Raw genomic sequence first — 18,723 nt, forward strand, 5'->3', positions numbered from 1 at the left:
ACACAGTAAAGACATCCAACTTGTTTTTTTTTTCTATAGGACTTCAACCTAACAAAGCTGGATAACTGGACACCCTACCTAGTCATTACAAGGCTTGTTACTGGGGCATTTGAAGCCAAACTGGAGCAGATGAAGTTTTCTCCTATCACTTGTCCTAAAGAATACACTTTAACTACAGAAAATTAAATAGTAGATTATAGTATAGTCATTAATTCTGCTCATTTTTTTTTCTCCTTTGAGACAGGGTTTCTCTGTGTAACCTTGGTTGTCTTGGACTTACTTTGTAGAGCAGGCTGGCCTCGAACTCACAGAGAACCACTTGCCTCCCCAAGTGCTCGGATCCAGGGGTGCACCATGACGCCCGGTCCCTGCTCAAATATTAAAGATGCTGGGCATTGCTAGATCAAGGAAGGGAGAAGTAAACTTTACCAATGGAAAGCTAGGAAAAAGTTCATGCACTGCGGTGCCCCACCCCCAAATGGACTACGGAGGAGCGCATACGCATAAATACACACAGGCTGTATGTGGTTACTAAGTTTAATTCAACCATTAACCCAGTTCTGCCTCATAAAAGTAACAAAATGCTCCTATCAAAATCACATTATGATGTAAGGACTGGTTTCTTGTTCTGACATAGTGCTCGAAAAATGATGGCACCAAATGTACTTAAAAAAGTTTTAAGGCTTAATGCAGGTGAAAACTGTTTACCACTGTATACCATGCTCTGAGCCCGGCTTCAGTGGGAGAGATAGAAAGATAGGGGAGATGAGTAAGGCAGCTGCTGCTGTGGGTCACTGTTGCAGGTCCCTATATCCTCCTGGCCATCCAGGCCAGCAGGTGGAGCTTGGAGATTTTTCTCTCACTGGGCTAAGAGCGCGGCCAGCAGTGACGTCAGATTCCTTCTTGACAGTCCAGTTTGGAATTCACAAATCATTTTCTACTTGAGAGCAGTTACAAAAAGAGGTTTATTTCTATCATTGTATCATTTCCTTATAAGCTAAAGAAGTTAGTGTCTGGGCTAAATAAAGCAGACATAATTTGTGACATTTTCTTAAATGGAAAAAATGCTCTGAATTCCAAATGGCATCTTCATGGTGACTGAACCACAGCCTTTTTGAGCTGTTACAGAATTACAACATATGTAATACACGTTTCTTGGATTCAGGATACAGGGCAGATGAAGGGCAAGACTCTTTGGTTGACAAAGTCATGGTCAGACCCACCAATGGGCCAGACGTAGGAAGCAGAGCTTGGCAGGTGGCTCCTGCAGGCACGTAAGCATCCAGGTGTGGCTGCAGGACTGCTGCTTTCCCAAAATTTATTGAGAACATTTCTGGCTGCTATGAAGCTCTCTGTAGGCACTAGAAACAAAAGCAGCAGCACTCAGAAGTCCCTTTCCTAGATGCCACCAGAGGGGAAACAAGGAACTAAGGCTGCAGCCCATAAGAGCTGAGCAGGAGGTACATCTGCCTGACAGATGAAATAAACAACTGCGGTGGCGACATGACTGTGGAGCCCAGTGTCTCTGCTGTCAAATGACAGTTGTGACCTTTATTGCCAAAACACTTGATGCCCTTGCCTGCAGAGGGAGCACGGCTTATGAGCAGGCCAAGAGCTCTCTGAAGTGGCTCAGGCAATGCTTCTGCTTCAGTGCACCAGGGCAGCACTGTTCTAGGTGCTGAATGCAGTCCATGGGTAGTTACCAGAGGCTGATACTAAGTACACCTTTTTCAGACATTGGTAAAGAAACCAACCCAACGTCCCTCAACAGGTCTTCCTCCCAATTACAGGAACAAAGCAAGATGGGAAAAACAGGAACCCACCCAATATCTGGACATATATGAGTAGTTTTTATGCCCTGTGGAGGCCAGAGACCTCATGTATAGGAAAAACCATGGACAGGGAGAACCCCTCATGGCTGTGGAACTAAGGCCTAGGCTTAAGGCTAATGAGAGAAACAAAAGAACAACCCACAAGCAAATCTGGCACATCAGGATACGAAGCCCACTGTAGAGGAAGACAAGCTGCTACCTCAGACATGGCCATGGTTTTAGGTGCAGGTATGGCACAACTCAGAGGATCAGTGTATATAAAGCAAAGCAAAGCGAAACAAAACCTTATGCTCAGGACAAGACTGAGAATAACTGATTTTCTGTTGACTGCTACCAAAAAGAGCAATCATATTTCAACACTACAGGGTGACATACTGAGGGGGGAAAAAGGAAAAGGAGACATCAGGGTTCAGAGGTAATCTGAGGTGGAAACATTTAGTGATAGGCATTTCCTGAAAGAAAAGGCTTAATGTTGCTAGACCTCACTCTTTGTTTCTGTTTCTCCTTCATCCCACACTGAGGGATAGGTAGTCTGGGTTCTTTTTCAACTAAACCATTCTTAGATGCCCAAGAGCCAGCAGACTGCTGATACAAGGACAAGACAGACCCTAGCGATCCTTTTGTTAATGGGTACCATCTCTTCTGCCTTCCCTACAGCCTTACAGCAACTACAGAGAAGGCACCAGAACATTCCATTTTATCCCCACACATGTGTATCTTGGCAGTCCAGAAGGCACAGTCCTCTGTGAAGCTCTTCCAATAACAACAAGGCCTATGAGCAGCCAACCCCACACATATGATAAACCCTCTCCCACCCCAACTCACTTGGGTTAAAGGAAACGCTAACATTCAAAACCCTATCTGAGTGTCTGTCTGGTAACAGGCAGAGCAGGAGCCTCTCAGTAGAAGGAGATGCTGGATTTGCCTCCTGGTGGGTTCAGGACTTTGTTGTGGGAGCGAGGGCGTGGCCCCAGCCTAGGCTCATGACTATCAACTGTAGGTGCGGGCTCCGGTATCTTGGCATGCTCTGCTTCTTTTGAGCTTCCTTTCTCGCTCTGCTCTCCTCTGGGTGTGGAGTTTGTTGCAGCTGTGGGACAAAGTCAACACATGTCTGTGAGAGGCAGCTGCTACACTATGAAACAAGCTGTGCTAACTGACAGTCATGGTCACGGCATAGCTAGTACATTCTGAACTGCACTTGGTCCCACTTGGTCGCAAACTCATGAAGCCCTCTGGGTCCCTGTTCCTCACACTGGCACAATGAGCTTCTGGAACGGTGGTTCTCACCCTGTGTCACAACCTCTTGGTAAGAAGGTTGGTGACCCATCCTTTCACAGGGATCACCTAAGACTATCAAAAAGCACTGACATTTACATTACAATCCATAACAGTAGAAAAATTACAGTTTGAAGTAGCAATGAAAATAATTTTATGGCTGGAGGTCAGCTGAATATAAGGAGTTGTATTAAAGGGCTGTAGCATTAGCAAAGCTGAGAACCAATGTTCTAGAAGGAAAGAAAACTCTAGAAGTATTACCAGAAGTAACTATGCTCATGTTCCCCGCCTTCTTTAAACACTAACTACTCTTAGGCACTCTCTTATACTTATTTTGGTTGGCTGTCTTGGAAGGCACAGAGCAATGCTACCAAGTGCATTAACAGCTTCTCTAGGACACAACCACAAAGTAGGGGCAGGAAATAAGCTTACATTTCAGGCCAGATTTAGAGTCTTCGCCTTCACGCAACAAAACATGATCCTGCAACAAGACAAGCCACCAGGTTAGTGCTCATTCAGTTAGACAATCAAAATTTAGGGATGAAGGACTGGTCTATTTTTAATTGTGTCACCTAGGGCTTGAACCTAGAACCTCATGCCTGCTAGGGAAGCATTCTACCTACCACCAGGCCACATCCTCAGTCATTTTTACTTTGGAGACAGGGTCCCATTAAATTTTTCCAAATCTGGGCTTGAACTTCAAGCTTCCAGAACAGCTAGGGTTACAGGCCTGCACTATAGAGTCTGCTTTATTTTTAACCTTTAAATCTTTGTAGTAAGTGCTTCTCTAGTATGCAAGAGCCTCTCTGGGTTTAATCCCCAACAATGCAAAATAGAGAATCGTGCCTGAGCCCCATGTAACCCGCTGTACTGCAAGTGATGTTAGCTCTTTGTCATTCTTGTCCAAACAATGGCCTCTCAAAATCCCAGTTATTTTATTTCTTCATAAAAAGCCAAAGATATAGCTTTTTAAAAAGCAGCCACACCAGGCTTCAAATTATAAAATTTCTTTAAAAGAAAAGTTAAATTTTATAATACTAGCATGTTTTCATAATTTCATTTACATTGTAGTATGTATCAGAATTTCCTGTTTTGACAGCACATTTGAATGTGTGGCTCATGAGCAGACAAATGGATAAACCAAATAATTCAGCCATACAATCAATTGTTATGCTGTCAAACAAGAAGTTCTGATACATGCCATAGTGCGGAAGCTCTGAGAACATACGATTGTTGTAAATTTTCCTAAATTTAGGGCTGGGGTGTGGTTCAGTGGGTAGAGCACTTGCCTGGCATGCACAAGGCCCAAAGTCTATCTATCCCCAGAATAACAAAAAAAAAAAAAAAAAAAAAAATCAATAATGAAAATATTTAGTTTCATCAAGATATGGTGGCCCAACCCTGCAATCTCAGCACTCATGCAAAATGACAAGAATTTGAAGTCAGCCTGGGCTAGTGAGAAGACCCGCCTTTGTTTTTACACAGGCTCTCATTATGTATACCAGGCTGGCCTTGAACTCAGTGACCTGCAACAAATTTAATGAGTTGGTTTTCTGGCATTCTCTAAAGTTCTAAAATTATTGTTATTACTTTTTGAATTGACAAATGCAAGATAGTTGGTGAATTTTAATCCATTGTAGTTGCAGGTAGGCAAAATATTCATACACATAAAATTTAAAAATCTAAGAAATGCTTAAATAAAAAACAGTAAATAAAACAAAAAGATACTGATAATAACTGTACCAATAATATAGTCCCGGGCTCATTATCAATGTGCTCTGGCCAAGATTAAAGTTCTTTGTCACTCAACCCAATACATGTGCTGGCGCTGGTGCATAGGTTCTGGGACACAGAGAAGCTGTGGATAAGCCTCTGCCTGAGCCCTAGATCTAATCCATGTGTTCAAAGGTCACACTGCTCTGGTATTCTTTTCCCCGCAGCTTCTGAGCTGGAGGGCAGGCAAAGAGATCGTGTTTATCTTATTACACAGATACCTTCACTGAATCAGAGGACTGAGAGTCCCCATTGGCCAAGCGCCATAAATCCTCCAAGATAACTAGTACAAGCTCAACCTCGTATGGAATAAAACCCATCAAGAGCCATTATCTTGGAGCAGTCCATAGGGCTAGAGCAGTGGTCTAGGGTGTATAAAGCCTCAGGTTTAACCTCCAGTACTAGAGGAAAAACATACTCATCATCTTTCCTTTAAAAATATCAACAAGAGTCAAACCCTTATGCTATGTGCTCAGGTGACAAAGTAGGGTAGCACACACAGGTGCTTGGTGGCTGCTGTGTAGACATGGGAACACAACTGCTTGCCCCATGGTTTTACTCATACTGATGCTGACACGTATCCCAGGTGACTCAAAACCCAATGATGAGTGACCATACTCAGAAAAACCAACACTTGTCTTTCTGTCTCTTCCTAACAACATGTCATGCCTACCTTGGAACTTTTCAAAAAAGTGAACTTGACGTAACTTTTATTTTTCTCTCCTGTCTGGCTATATGAATGTAGTCCATACCTTGGGCTTGTTTGGGTGTGCCAGGGGCGCAGTGGCAGTGACTGGGGACCCAAATATGTCACTGGTCTTCCCACCAGGTGGGTTCAGACGTTGTCGAGTCTGCACAGGAGTTGATTCGTCAAAGATACCACTTCCTTTGCCCCCTGCGGGAACAATCACAAAAGAATGAACATGAGAGCACCATCAGATCGTACACCACTGTTGTCACCTTGAGATACAACATTTCACTGAAGACTTAATGCCTTCCCAAGTTTCAGGGCAGTAAGGGATGACTATCCATGAAGCCTTACATCTCAGGCAATCCTTAATCTGGTCTGCTGGAGCCTTCCTGTGTACAGTCAAGCTGACCTGGGCCTGGACTCTAAAGGGAAAAGGAATAAAACATCACCTTTCCCCAGAGCTTCCTTAATGCTGAACAGTGCAAAGTTTCCAGTGGAAAAGTCTCCTTTGTTAATGATGCAGAGTTCCCTAGCAGATTGAAAGCAAATAACTGTATGTCTAGTTGACGGCTATTCATGGTGAACCTATAATCTGGAAAACAAAGTCTGTTACTCGGACCTCCTTCTGGCTAGAAAAGCTAGTGAGGACTAGATGCCAACAAGTTCAGAGACATACACCTTGCTGCCCGCTGTGAGTTTACTGAGCTGTGATAGAAATGTGCAGCTCAAGCAGATCTTATGGCCCAAGGCCTGGACTGATGCAAGGATGCCTACGTTAGGCAGAATGGTACGAAATATCAACTGATTTCTTTGCTCCTCAAAGCACCCACCTTCCCCAATAACATCTGCCCTCATGGAGGCAGACTCCATCAAAGTCATGACTCCAGTATACCAACTGAAACTTCATCCCACCGACCACCCGCGCTGCTCTAAGTACCTCTCCAGTTCCTCAACTGTATAAAAAGGACAGGATTCTGTAAGTTGCTGCAGCTCCTGGGACAAATGCTGAGACGATGTCTATAGTGTAAATACTCAATATATGCCAACTAAGCTTTCCATTTGCTACAAAACACTGTGTTCCAGGCATAACATAAGGCATTACCATAACCAAAGCAGTGTGATTACTTCTGTGAGACCACCAACAAGAGAGACCTGTGGTGTCCTACAGAAGGTGATGGGTAGGTGAGTAGCCCCTCGCCTGAAATGCCAGCTACTCTCTCCTTCTTGTACCCTCAGGTACACATGGCCTCAGAAAATGTTAGACTGTAATGAACACGGAAATTAACTTAAGGAGAGATTAAATCTGTTCTTTTAGGAGGCTATCATCCATACCAATACATGACTTTTCAGTGAGGTGGGTGTTTGGAGTCAACCTTGCTCCTAAGTAACCAGTCACTGCTGTTCCATAAACAACCCAGTAAACTTGCTGGCTTCACAAACTGGACCTGGATGGACTGTTTATTTGGTCTGCTGCTGACGGGCTATCTAGGGTGAACAGAAGTCTGTTTACATCTCTACAGGAGAAGCTAAACAACACCATATAACTAAAGAAGCAGCCCATGTTCTTTGAAGGAGTTTTGACCTTGTGTGTTCCCCGCCCCCAAATCAATAAACAGTTACTTTTTAGCTATCACAATTATATTGTCACCACAAAACTCTGAAGAGCAACCTGAACACACAATAGGAACGCCAAAGTCTAATTTGAGGATTTTTTTTTTTTTTTTTTGCTAGCTAACACACCTAGGAAAAAGGCCTTTTAGGCTATTACTGCTGGAGCAGAGTACCTTCCAGAAGATACTGGCTTGTAGGGGTCAGGAGTATAGCTACTGAGATGCAGTTAAGCTTAAAAAACAAAACAACCAACAAAAAAACAAAACTAGTTTTTGTTTTAATCCCACATGTGGTATACGGGCTGCTTCAGATTGTTCACAGCAGCAGACTTATTTGCCTTGTGGGTGCTCTAGGAGGGGCAGGATCTTTGTTGGCTGCAGATAGTTTAATTCTGGGGAATAAATGCCAGTGGGAATAAATGCCAGCGTACAGAGAAAGAAGGAGGCACTCCAAAGAAGGTGGTGGCTGTCTTTTCCTTCTCATCAGGTCTAAAGATGGCCCTTCCGACTTATTCTCGGGGTTAGCAGTGTTACTTAAAAAGAACTGATATCCACCAAGTCCCAGAATGCTCTCCTAACTAACTATTCTGGACTTTTTTGTTCTGCGGCAGAGTTTACAAGTGCCTTTCCATAAGCATCATCATCTACTTGAAAGATGCATGCACTCACCAGGGAAGAATCTCCTCTATCAGCAGGTTTTTACTAGAAGAAATACTCAAGGTACAGAACTCATACATACTGTTTTTCTTATCAGTCTGTTGGGAGTCAACTGACTTTGTGGGGTCAGTATTGGGTGTCAGTGTAAATGAACACACCAACAACTGACTCCCAGACGTAGGGCTTGGAATAATGGAAATATGGTTTCTACTGTGTAGAGAATGAAGGAATGACCATCATGTTTTAGGAAGTCAACGAAAAGTTTATCGTGGCTGCTGCTGCTGGGTTCTATCCTGCTTTGCTCCCAAAGGAGATTTTCTACATTTTCTCCCTTCTCCTCCTATATTCTCTATTAGAAAAAGTTGGGAGAATGGCTGAGCAACTGGAAAAATTGTGAGTGAAAATGGATATGAAAGGAAACTGGAAAAATTTCAGGTGGAGGTAGAAGCTCTTGGGAAGTGAATAGAGTCCAAAAAGGGAGAACAGAGGGGTTCAGACCTGGTGACTGAGCAGGAAGAAAAAGAAAAGGAACTGGACTACAAGGCAGATTGCTACCTTATTCTGTGCAGGAGGGCAAAAAGCCCTGCAAGGCAACAAGGTTAAAGAAGCAAACTGAGCCTTCAAAGCATCAAAATGCAAGGTGGTTTAATTCATAAATTTGGCCATTTAAAAAGAAATTATAGGGCTAAAAGCCTCAGAGTTCAAAATTGCAAATGTGTTAACTCATAGAAATACGGTACTTTCAAAGTCAGATCTCAAAATATCCAGTGTGGTAACTGAGAAATACAGTGCTTTCTGCCAAAGGGAACAAGTTTCTGGCTGCAATGGCTTCCCCAAAAGAATGTTTCCTAATCTCAGCACTCTGGGAGGCAGAGGCAGGGAATCTTGTGAGTTCAAAGCCAGCCTGGTCTACAAAGATCAGGATAGCCAAGGCCACAGAGAAAGCCTGTCTCAAAACAAAAACTAAAAACCAACTAACCAACCAACCAACCAACCAACCAAACCAAACCAACAAACAAAAAAAGAACAAAAGAAAAAGAATGCTTCCTGGGGTTTGCAGATTCTCTGGTACGGGCCGCCTTTGGACAGGTGAATGCAAGTCCAACAGGCACATACAAGACAATTTCTTGCCATCAGGAAACAGCTCTGAAGTCCTAACTCAAGGCTCAGCACAAAGGCAGACAAGGGCAGCTGAGAGTCACCAGATTATAGGAAAAAACAAACAAAAGAAACCCTTAACCACAGATTTGGATTTGAAAAGCGTTTAGTTCATCGATAATGTCTGTTTATAATATCTCACTAAAATACAGTGCAGTTATTTGCATAAAACAGAAAGGGTGAAAATAAAGAGAATCTAGTGTCTTTAAAAACCCAGTTATGTTATATAAACATATTTTTTTTGTTGTTTTAATTCCAGGTGTGGGATATGGGGCTCTTCAGACTGTCCACAGCAGCAGTCTACTTGGGTGCTCTGGGAGGGGTGTGATCTTTGTCAGCTGCAGAGAGTTGAATTCTGGGGACTCTGGAGAGGGAATAAGTGCCAGAGTGCAGAGAAGGGGAGCTCCAAAGAGGACAAGGCTGTTCCTCCTGCTGCTGGTTTGTCAAGTGGTCCAGAGAAGAGACAAGTTGGGGACATCCTAAGGAGACGAAGATTGGACTTGCCCCAAGGAACTCAACGGCCCTAGGAAGTAGTTTATAGAGGTTTATATCCTCTTTCCCCATCAAACTTCTGCCTTTCTTATTTGGTGTTGAGGTGATGGAAGGGGTTGGAGTGGTTGGAAAGGTGAGAGATACAAAGAACCCAATAAAATAGATTTAAAAAATATGCCTACACTGGGAGGTTTGTAACTGTGCACAAAAGTGGGGACTGGGTGAGGGCCTTTTTAAGGGGAGAAATAACACTTAGGGATATGGAGGAGCTGCACCTTTGCAAAACCTTAGAGTGATTAAAACGTTCTGAACCTCAGCCACAGCCCTCCTGGGGATCATCCCCACACTGAACACTCTTGCCTGGAGAAGGCAACACGATGTGGAGTAAAGGGCCCCACAGCCAGCCTGTTAGTCAGAGTCCTGCTTAGTCATTCATTAACTGTGTGACCTTGTATCCCTACCTCCTGAACTGTAAAACCGAAAGAAATGATACCCAATGTGACTAATGAAATTAAACTACTGCATGCAGATAAAGAGCCTTCTGTATTCTGATCATACTAGCAAGAGTGCCTGGCCCTTGAGAGGAGACCCTGCTTCCCGGCATCATTCTTGGCTGTCCATAGAGGCTCCCTTTAACTCATAATTCAGCTAGTTTAAACTGGAAAGCAATACAGCTTGCAACCAAACTCACCAGGCAGGATTAAAAGTTCAAGGTGAAACTTTGGTTGAAGAACCAAACCACAGCAAAGTGAGGAGAGGGAATAACAAAGTTTTTTGGTCAGAAACTGCTCAATAAAAAAAAAAAGAATTAAAACAGAACAGCACTGGCTCTCCAGAAATATCCTACACGTCCCTTTCCTTTCACTCTGGTGGTCACAATCCTCAATTTTCTTGAAACCATAAACCTGCTACTTCCTAAGCACAGTCTTATCATTTTGCCCTATCTTGAACAAGAGTTCTACTTCTGACTCTATAAAGGAACAGTCATACTGCATGTATGGTAGCTTACTGAAGAAAAAACTAAATTCAAAATAAGTTTTTAGAGACCAAATTACAAGAGGTTAGGGGTCATCACTGCTCTTGCAGAGGACCTGGGTTTAGTTCCCAGAACCCACACAGCAGTTCAAATGCCTGCAACTCCTGTTCCAAGAGACTGGACACCCTCTTCTGACCTCTGCAGGCTTCTGCACACACGCGGCAGACACAACACACCCAGGCACATACACATAATTTAAGAAGTAAACACTACATTGGCAGAATCAATCACAAATACACATTACGCATAAAAGTGGACAACCTTTATAGAATGTGAAGTGTTTTAAATTCGCGTACCTGATAATCCATCAGTTATACTTCCAGAAGTTTCTCAATGGATACATTCAGGTCAGTTTGTTTGCTTTTGAAACAGGGTCTCATAGAGCCCAAGTTGGCTTACATCTCCTGATCCTTCTGACTCTACATCTCAAACACTGGGATTATAGATATGCATGCGCCATCATGCGCAGATTCAGGTCAATTTAGAGCACGGGCTCTGGAGACAGGAAATCTAGATCCAAAGGCCAATTCTGCCAGTGACTAGCTGTAGGGTTCAGTCACACAAGGAACTTTCCTGGGTTTTAGTTTCTTCTGCTGTAAGAGAGGAAACGCCTACCTTCTAGGGTTGTAGTGAGAGTGAAGTAAAAAATATATGTAAAGTCTGTAAGCACACTCCCTGGAAACACTCAACTAAGCCAGAAACATCTTTGTCAGACAAATAAGAGAATAATTTATAAAAATATATACAAGAAACTGGCAAGGAACATGGAGACTAACGAATCTGAAACACCAAGAGGCAAGCAATTCCAGCAAACCTTCCGTGATCTCGCATTGTTAAATTATCTATACTCTGCCTCTACAAGCTTCTCAACCAAGCTCCCAAATCTGAGTGCTGTAGGACTAAGTTTGAAAGACCAGGCACAGACCCCAGGGCACCCAAGCCATTCAGGTAATGGACATACCAGTGGCTGTGCCTTTCTATCCTCACAAACTATTTTCAAAGGAGCCCCTGATAAGACAGAAAACAAGCTCCAAAGCCTGGTCACAGCAACAAGATGGCTGCCACGACATCTTGTGATCATACAAAGAATGGGCTAGGTGACCCCAGTGGACATCAAGAATGAGTTGGGGTATGAGTTTCTGTGGCATGGATACAAGGGCACACCATGCTTTCTAGGAAACCTGACTTGCTGGGGGAAGGGGGATAGGCCCAAAGACAACTCGACTGAAGGAAGGCCAAGATAGCACAACACCTATCAAATGCAACTCTAATACCAACTGTTAAATGAACAAACAAAAATCCAGCCTTTTTTTTTTTTTTTTCTTGAGACAGAGTTTCTCTGGGTAGCCCTGGCTGTCTTGTAACTTACTATGTAGACCAGGATGTCCTCAAACTGACCTGCCTATCTCTGCCTCCAAGTGCTAGGACTAAAGGTGTACACCACCACTGCCTAGCAAAATTCAGCTTTTGAAACTACTGCTTTTGTCTATTTGTATTTCATCAAAAATTATCTGTACCAGTACCTGGCACGATGTAGAGAGCAAGTCTTAATCCTTTTCTAGCATATGGATTCCACATGTAGCTCCTCTAGTCTTTCAAGGATAGAACAAATGTCTCACTATGTTGCCCAGGTTGGCCCCAAACTCCATAATCTTCTGCAGCCTTTGAGGGTTGAGACAACAGACATATAACACCATGACCAACTAAAAGGCCTTTTAAAACTCTGCCTGGTAGTGCCGGGCATGGTGGCACACACGTGTAATCTCAGTGCTCAGGGAGGCAGAGGCAGGCAGATCTCTGTGAGTTCGAGGCCAGCCTAGTCTACAAAGTGAGTCCAGGATAGCCAAGACTACACAGAGAAACCCTGTCTTGAAAAACAAAACAAAACAAAACAACAACAACAAAACCCCAAAACTCTCCCTGAGGGTAAAGATCAAGAACTGTATTAAGATGTGAACCCTCTAGAATGTCAACTCTACTGAAATTTAATTTTCATTTTTAAATTAAGAATTAAAAATATTCTTCCTAAGAATTTTGAATGCACAATTTGCATGAAATTTCAGATTAGGGGCTCTGACAGAAGAAACCTACAACCCAGAAGCCTCAGCAACTGCCCTTGATAAGTATCTGCTGACTAGATGGATCATGAAAGAGGCTCCAGTCACATTCAAGAGAGAAAGTGACAGCCAAGGAAAACCTTTACTCCTTTTAAAGAAACTGTCAACAACAAGTGATAAGGTGCTCCAGATGCCATATAAACAAGGCAAAGTGAGGCAGGCATGTCCTCCAAGCCTGCAATCCCAGCACTCAGGAGACAAGCAGGAAGGTTTTAATTCCACAACCTGGGCTACACAGACGACTGCCTTCAAATAATAAAAAGCAAGCAAGCAAGCAAGCAAGCAAGCAAACAAACAAAAAACTCAAACGAGCTGGGAATGGCAGCACATGTCTTTAATCTCCACACTGGGATGGCAGAGGCAGGCAGATCTCTGTGAGTTCCAGGCCAGCCTGGTCTACATAGTGAGACCTTGTCTCAAAAAGCAAAATAAAACAACCCAAAACCATTTTATGTCATCTTCTTGACATAAGCTATAATCATGTGAAAGGGAACCTCAAATGCCTCTTAAGACTGAGCTGTAGGCAAGCTTGTAGGGCACTTTCTTAATTACTGAATGATGTGTGAAAGCCCAGACCACTGTGCATGGGGCCATGCTGTTCAGATGGTCCTGGGTTCTACAAGCTACAAGGAGCAAGCCAGTAAGCAGCACTCCTCCTCCGTGACTTCTGCATCAGTTCCTGTCTCTAGGTTCCTTCCCTGTTTGAGTTCCTGTTGTGACTTCCTTCAGAGATGAACAGTGATGTGGACGAGTAAGCCAAATAAACCCTTTCCTCCTTAACTTGCTTTGGCCCTGGTGTTTCATCACAGTAACAGAACACTAAAACAATATTTTAAAAAGAACAGAAGAGAATAAAGGCCAAGAGATCTAATAAGCATAAAGTCCATACCTGGAGGATTTGTCCTCTTGGGTACGTTTTTAGGTTCTTCAGTTGGTCCAAAAATGTTAGATGCCATCCTATTAGGCTTGCTTGAAGGGACACCTTCTTCTGGACTTCCAAAAAGATCACTTGATTCTCCTCCTGGGGGCTTCATGGATCTACAAGCAGAGAGCAAACCCAAGTCACTTATAGCCAACCAACAGTTTCTAAGACTCACAAATGGTCTAGCCCAATACCAAAAAGTAATGATGTGAGTAAAAGCTGGCCTTATCACAAAGTATGGTGGTACTAAGGCAGACTTCAGAGTCCAAGGCCAGTCTGTCACCTACACAGGAGTAGGGGTAAGGTGAACGACCTAAGAAACTTGACATTTTTTGACAGTCACATTATATAGTAATGAGGATAAAAAATTAGTTTCAATACTTTGCCGCTATCATTTTAGATTCCAGCTAGGAAAAAACACGTGATGAAGAGATATTATTTGGTTTTCTTCTCCATGCTGTCTTCAATTTTGCTATGAAGCTTACCTGTAAGCAAATCCCTATCTCTACCAACCTTTCCACTTAGTAGCCATAGTAGCCAGGGACTCTCCAGCCAGAACTTACAGATTCTAATCTGAGGAGTCAGGCCAGATGGTAAAGGGTTTTTCCTTGTGTTTTCCAGAGACTTTTAGGAAAGCATTAGGGGGTAGCCTACACTCTAGATCCTTTGACTGGGTTTTAATCCAGACTCCTTATGTATCTTTTAACAAGTTCCATGTTTCTCTTTATCTCAGATTTATCATCTCTGAAGATAATTCCTGACTTAAAGACTTGCTGTGGGGATCTAGGCTGAGATGCCCGCAGTGACCGGTGAAATGCCTAGACTAGAAAGAAAACTCCCCACCTACTGGCTACTTCAGCTCAGGGCATATGGAAGGAACTTTCCACTCTAAATTCTGACATTCTACATGCACAGCTTTTAATTGAACACCCACAAAAATGTAGTTTTCATGCCTTAGTCAAATAAGCAGCATCCACCTTAAGTTCCAAACTTTGAGAACTTTGTCAGGCACTACTGGGAAGTTTAAAAGTGGACAGCTTTTAATGCAGCAGCTGAAGATCTATGGTATTACGTCAAAGATCTGCCCTGAAGTCCAGAGCACAGGTATACAACTGTAATATGGTGAAAGAACTCATATGCATATTTTCAGACACCTGGTTAGACTTTTAAAATGCCTTTTAGTCAGCCACGTAAGCTAATACCTGTGATCCCAGCACATGGAAGGTGAAGGTAGAAAGATCAGTAGTTCAAAAGTTATCCTCAGCCAGGCATGGTAGCACATGCCTTGAATCCCAGCATCCAGGAGGCGGAGGCAATTGGATCTCTGTGACATAGTGAGTTACGGGATGGCAAGGGCTACCTACATAAAGAAACTCTGTCTAAAAACAAACCCAATAAAAGTTATCCTCCACTATATAGCCAGTCAAGGCTACCAAAGAGCATCTCAAAAATAAAAACAGTACATACATTTTGAAGAGAAGCTACTTGAAAATGAATTTTAAGTGAATGGCACACCTTCTCTCTCTTTTGGATACATGCTATCCATGCAGTTGGTGAAGTTGTGGCTGTCTTGAACTCTATGTAGAACATACCTGCCTTCAACTCACAGAACTCCTCTGCCTCCCGCTACTGGGATTAAAGGTGTGTATATCACACTTGGTTTCACCCTCTTTCACTAGGACTAAGCATTGAGCCTGTGTGGCCTCAGTTATTAAAAACAAAACAAAACAAAACAAAACAAAAAAAAACAAACTTAAAAAACATGAGTGGGGGGTTAGGACTGCCTGAAAAGCAAAACAGTGACCACTGAAGGGTTAGTTAACAACAAAAGTATCTTTAATGTGTTTGTTTCATCCAAAGAGCTAAAAGGCAGTTTACCCATTGCAATTTTATGTACATGAAACTCTCAGATTGCAAGTTCTCTAAAGCAAGGCGGTATAAAGTGAGGATCTCAGGTGCCCCCAAGAAGGCTGACAAAATGTACCAGTCATGCTTCAAAAGAAAATCAAGGCTGACCATTCAACACCGCAGATGCCAGGCAGGTACCGACAGGTCTCTGGACCAGTGCCAGGTCACTGTCTTCTTAGGAGGAAGGAGAAAGAGAACGTGTCAAACCTGCCCTATCAACAGTGACTATTTCGTGAAGGGTCAGAGGAAGAGATTAAAAAAAAAAGTTCATTTGAAAAGGTGTGGGGGGGGGGGGGGGGGGGCCGGGCCTGTTAGAAAAGAGTTAACAAGAGTTTTTAAATTTGCATGCTGCTGACGGGTAAGTGAAGATTACCTGACATCTGTGCCCATCCACAATCACATAGTTCTGACCGTCCCCATGCTTTTCTTGGAGTGTCAGGTCTAATATCTTTGGCTCTACAAGCATCTTTTTTTATTTTTTAAAGAAGAGGCCTGTAATCATTAGAACTGAACTAAATTCAGAATAAAGTTGCCTGTCAGCCAGAGCTAAAATTCCTACTTCATTTTTCTTATTGGGGATTGGAAAGAGTTGTTGGGTCAGAGTCTTATAGAACTCAGATTCACTAAGTAGATAATGACAACCTTGAACTCATGATTCCTCTGCCTCCATGTCCCAAGTGCTGGTTATAGGCACGACTATTCCTAGCTTTATTTTAATAATTTCATTTTACTTGAAAGATAGTTCTCCAAGCTACCAACATCCTGCTGGGTGTTTGACTTTGGCAGGCCCTCACTCTACACTCTTATCTTCCCAGGTTCTCTGTGGCTATTCTGCACCCAATTCCAGACAGAAAACACAAGTGATCAATTGCTTTGCCTGAAGCTCCAGATTTAACTGGCCAGCCAGATCTGTGTGTCAGTGTGTGTTCCATGTGTGTGATATACAACAGAAGCACTGTGTTCCTGAAACCTCAACACCGTCGAGGGAGATGAGGCCCAAATAGAGTCTGTGGTGGGAACCCAGGAAATTAAGCGCAGCTACTGAAATCAATGCTAACACGGGTATCGAAAGTAAAGATTTAGTATCTTTGTGTACTTATCTGAATTTGGGAAACAAGCAGAGGAGAGTAAATCGGTGCCACACAAAGTTCTGGCAAAGATAATGGGCCACGCGGGCGGGAGCAGTGTCCAACTGCATCCCAAAGACAATGGGGCAAGCGCAAGTTGCACAGCTTACAGCAGCAATGCAAGTCTCAAGGCTGCCCCAGCAAAGGCTCACAAATGGGACTAAGTTCAATAGGCCTTTCAATAAATAGGGCCCAGAACAATGGACAGTGTGGTCTTCTAGAAGCTTCTAGCAGCCATTATTACAATAACACCAATGGAGTGGAAGGTGCTAGGGAGAGATTAGCCAGTTCAGATTTCAGGGCCAAATTCACAATGTGGGAGTACATTACAAGTCCTTTTCCATTTTTTATAGCCCTTAAATGTTTTTGTAGAAATATTCAAATTATACAGGAGAATATAAGGGAGATAGGCTAGGACGAAAAGTCACACAGTTACAAGTGGACTATGGCATTAAAGAGAAAGAAAACACCTCGACAGTGTCAATGCCCCTGGACCTCTCTGCAATAGTGAGCGTCAGAAAAACTTTTAGGAACTGGTCAGGTGTGGGATAAAGCCATGAGAAATAGATGTGGAACACATTCTTCGTGATTACCGATTTTATGGATGAATGACAGCAATACCATAATGGTCAGCACAAGAAAATCCCTCAGCAAGGAGAGAAAAGAAAGGGTTAGAAGAAAGGAAAACTTGCAATGAGGACCTTAACAGATTCTGGAGAAACCAAGGTGCGTCTTTGGAGCAATCCGACTAGGTGCTATCTTTCCCCGACCTGGGTAAGATGCCATCCAAAGTACGGTTTCTATTTACTACGGCGCAGACTGAGGCTTCCAACTGTGCCTCATCAACCAATTCAGGCAGCTCCCCTTGCCCCCTTACCCCGGTATCAAATGGGGTTTTCTCCTGTTCCTAATATCCTCTCCTTGGACGCCTACTCCATAACTAACTCCTGGAGCTCGGCAAGTCATTCGAACACCAGTTATATTTTATCGACTCAGAGCAGATCAGACAGAAGGAGAGTCCAGATGAAACTGTTGGGAAGGTCCCCGGTGAGAGAGAACCGGTAGGTCGTGCATCCGATGGACACCTGATCGTGGGTTGGATTAGAGAATGCTACCACCACTCAGCCACATTCAAAGGTCGCCGTGACCAAGCAGAGGAAACCGGACGCGGAAAGGGCTCAGGGGCCGGCAAACAGGGCTCGGCAGCGCCCGGTTAGCGTCTCGCATAAGCAAGAGCTCCGGGAGAGCCACGTGTCCTTGTCCCGCCGCCCGGTCGGTCTCCACTCCGCTAGCTCACCCTCCAGCCTTCCTTTGAGGCCCGGCTTCAGCCAACGCGGGAGAATGCGCTCGGTACCCGCAGGGGGCACGCGCCACACCCACCGCATCTGCAGGGTCTCCCGCCCGCCGCGTAGCTGCAGCTACGCACCCACCCGAGCCCCAGCACCGGCCCGCGCACCTGGAGCCCGACCCGCCAGCCTGGCCGTCCGCGCCCTGGAACATGTCCGCCGCCGCCCCGTGCCTCCCCAGCCGCCGCGCGGCCGTTCCCGCTTGGTCCCGCGCAGGTACCCTGGCCCGCCCAAGCCTGTTGGACGCCTCCCGCGCCAATCATGCTCCTGCAGCCAATCGTGAAGCCAAGCCCCTCCCCCCCCCCCCCCCCCCCATGAGAGGGGGGCTTGGGGGGGGCCCCCCCCCCCGCATCGCGCTTACAGCCAATTGGCTGCAGCAGGCGTCCCTCACAGCTTCAGGCGTGACTATTGGTTCAGAGTTCGCACCACCCTCCAACACCACGCCTCAGGGCGCGAATCTGCATTTCCTTGTGGACCTATCCCGGGCCGGGACTAGAAAGTTTCCGGACCGGGGATGGCAGGTTTCCCTGGGGTTGTAGAGCCCTCAGGAAGATGCAAGGCTTCAGGGTAGCGCAGACCATGCCCATAACTGAAGCAGCGGTAATGACCGCCACCTCCCTGCTTTCGGCGGCCACCCAACAGTCATTCTTTGAGGCCCACCTCAGGACTACCCTAAGTCTCCTGCTGTGCCTATAGGCCTTAGGGCTTATCTCACTACACCCCGTGCCCTTGCCAGACCTGAATACCCTAAGCATACTGGCTTTAAAAGCAGGCACAAA

General features: G+C 44.4%; 1 protein-coding gene across 1 annotated transcript; it reads right to left on the reverse strand.

The window, feature by feature from the left end:
- Nucleotides 1–523: 523 nt before the first annotated feature.
- Nucleotides 524–18,142, reverse strand: Jpt2 (Jupiter microtubule associated homolog 2). The gene is made up of 5 exons (XM_055604815.1): nt 18,055–18,142; nt 13,531–13,679; nt 5,633–5,775; nt 3,540–3,588; nt 524–2,919 (listed from the first exon to the last, which is right to left on the reverse strand). The coding sequence occupies exons 1-5, from the start codon at nt 18,096–18,098 to the stop codon at nt 2,732–2,734; spliced, it is 573 nt and encodes a 190-aa protein (XP_055460790.1). The 5' UTR covers nt 18,099–18,142; the 3' UTR covers nt 524–2,731.
- Between the last annotated feature and the right edge of the window lie 581 nt (nt 18,143–18,723).

Source organism: Psammomys obesus, unplaced genomic scaffold (genome assembly GCF_907164565.1).
Source record: "Psammomys obesus unplaced genomic scaffold, mPsaObe1.curated_primary_1811, whole genome shotgun sequence".
Lineage (NCBI taxonomy): Eukaryota > Metazoa > Chordata > Mammalia > Rodentia > Muridae > Psammomys > Psammomys obesus.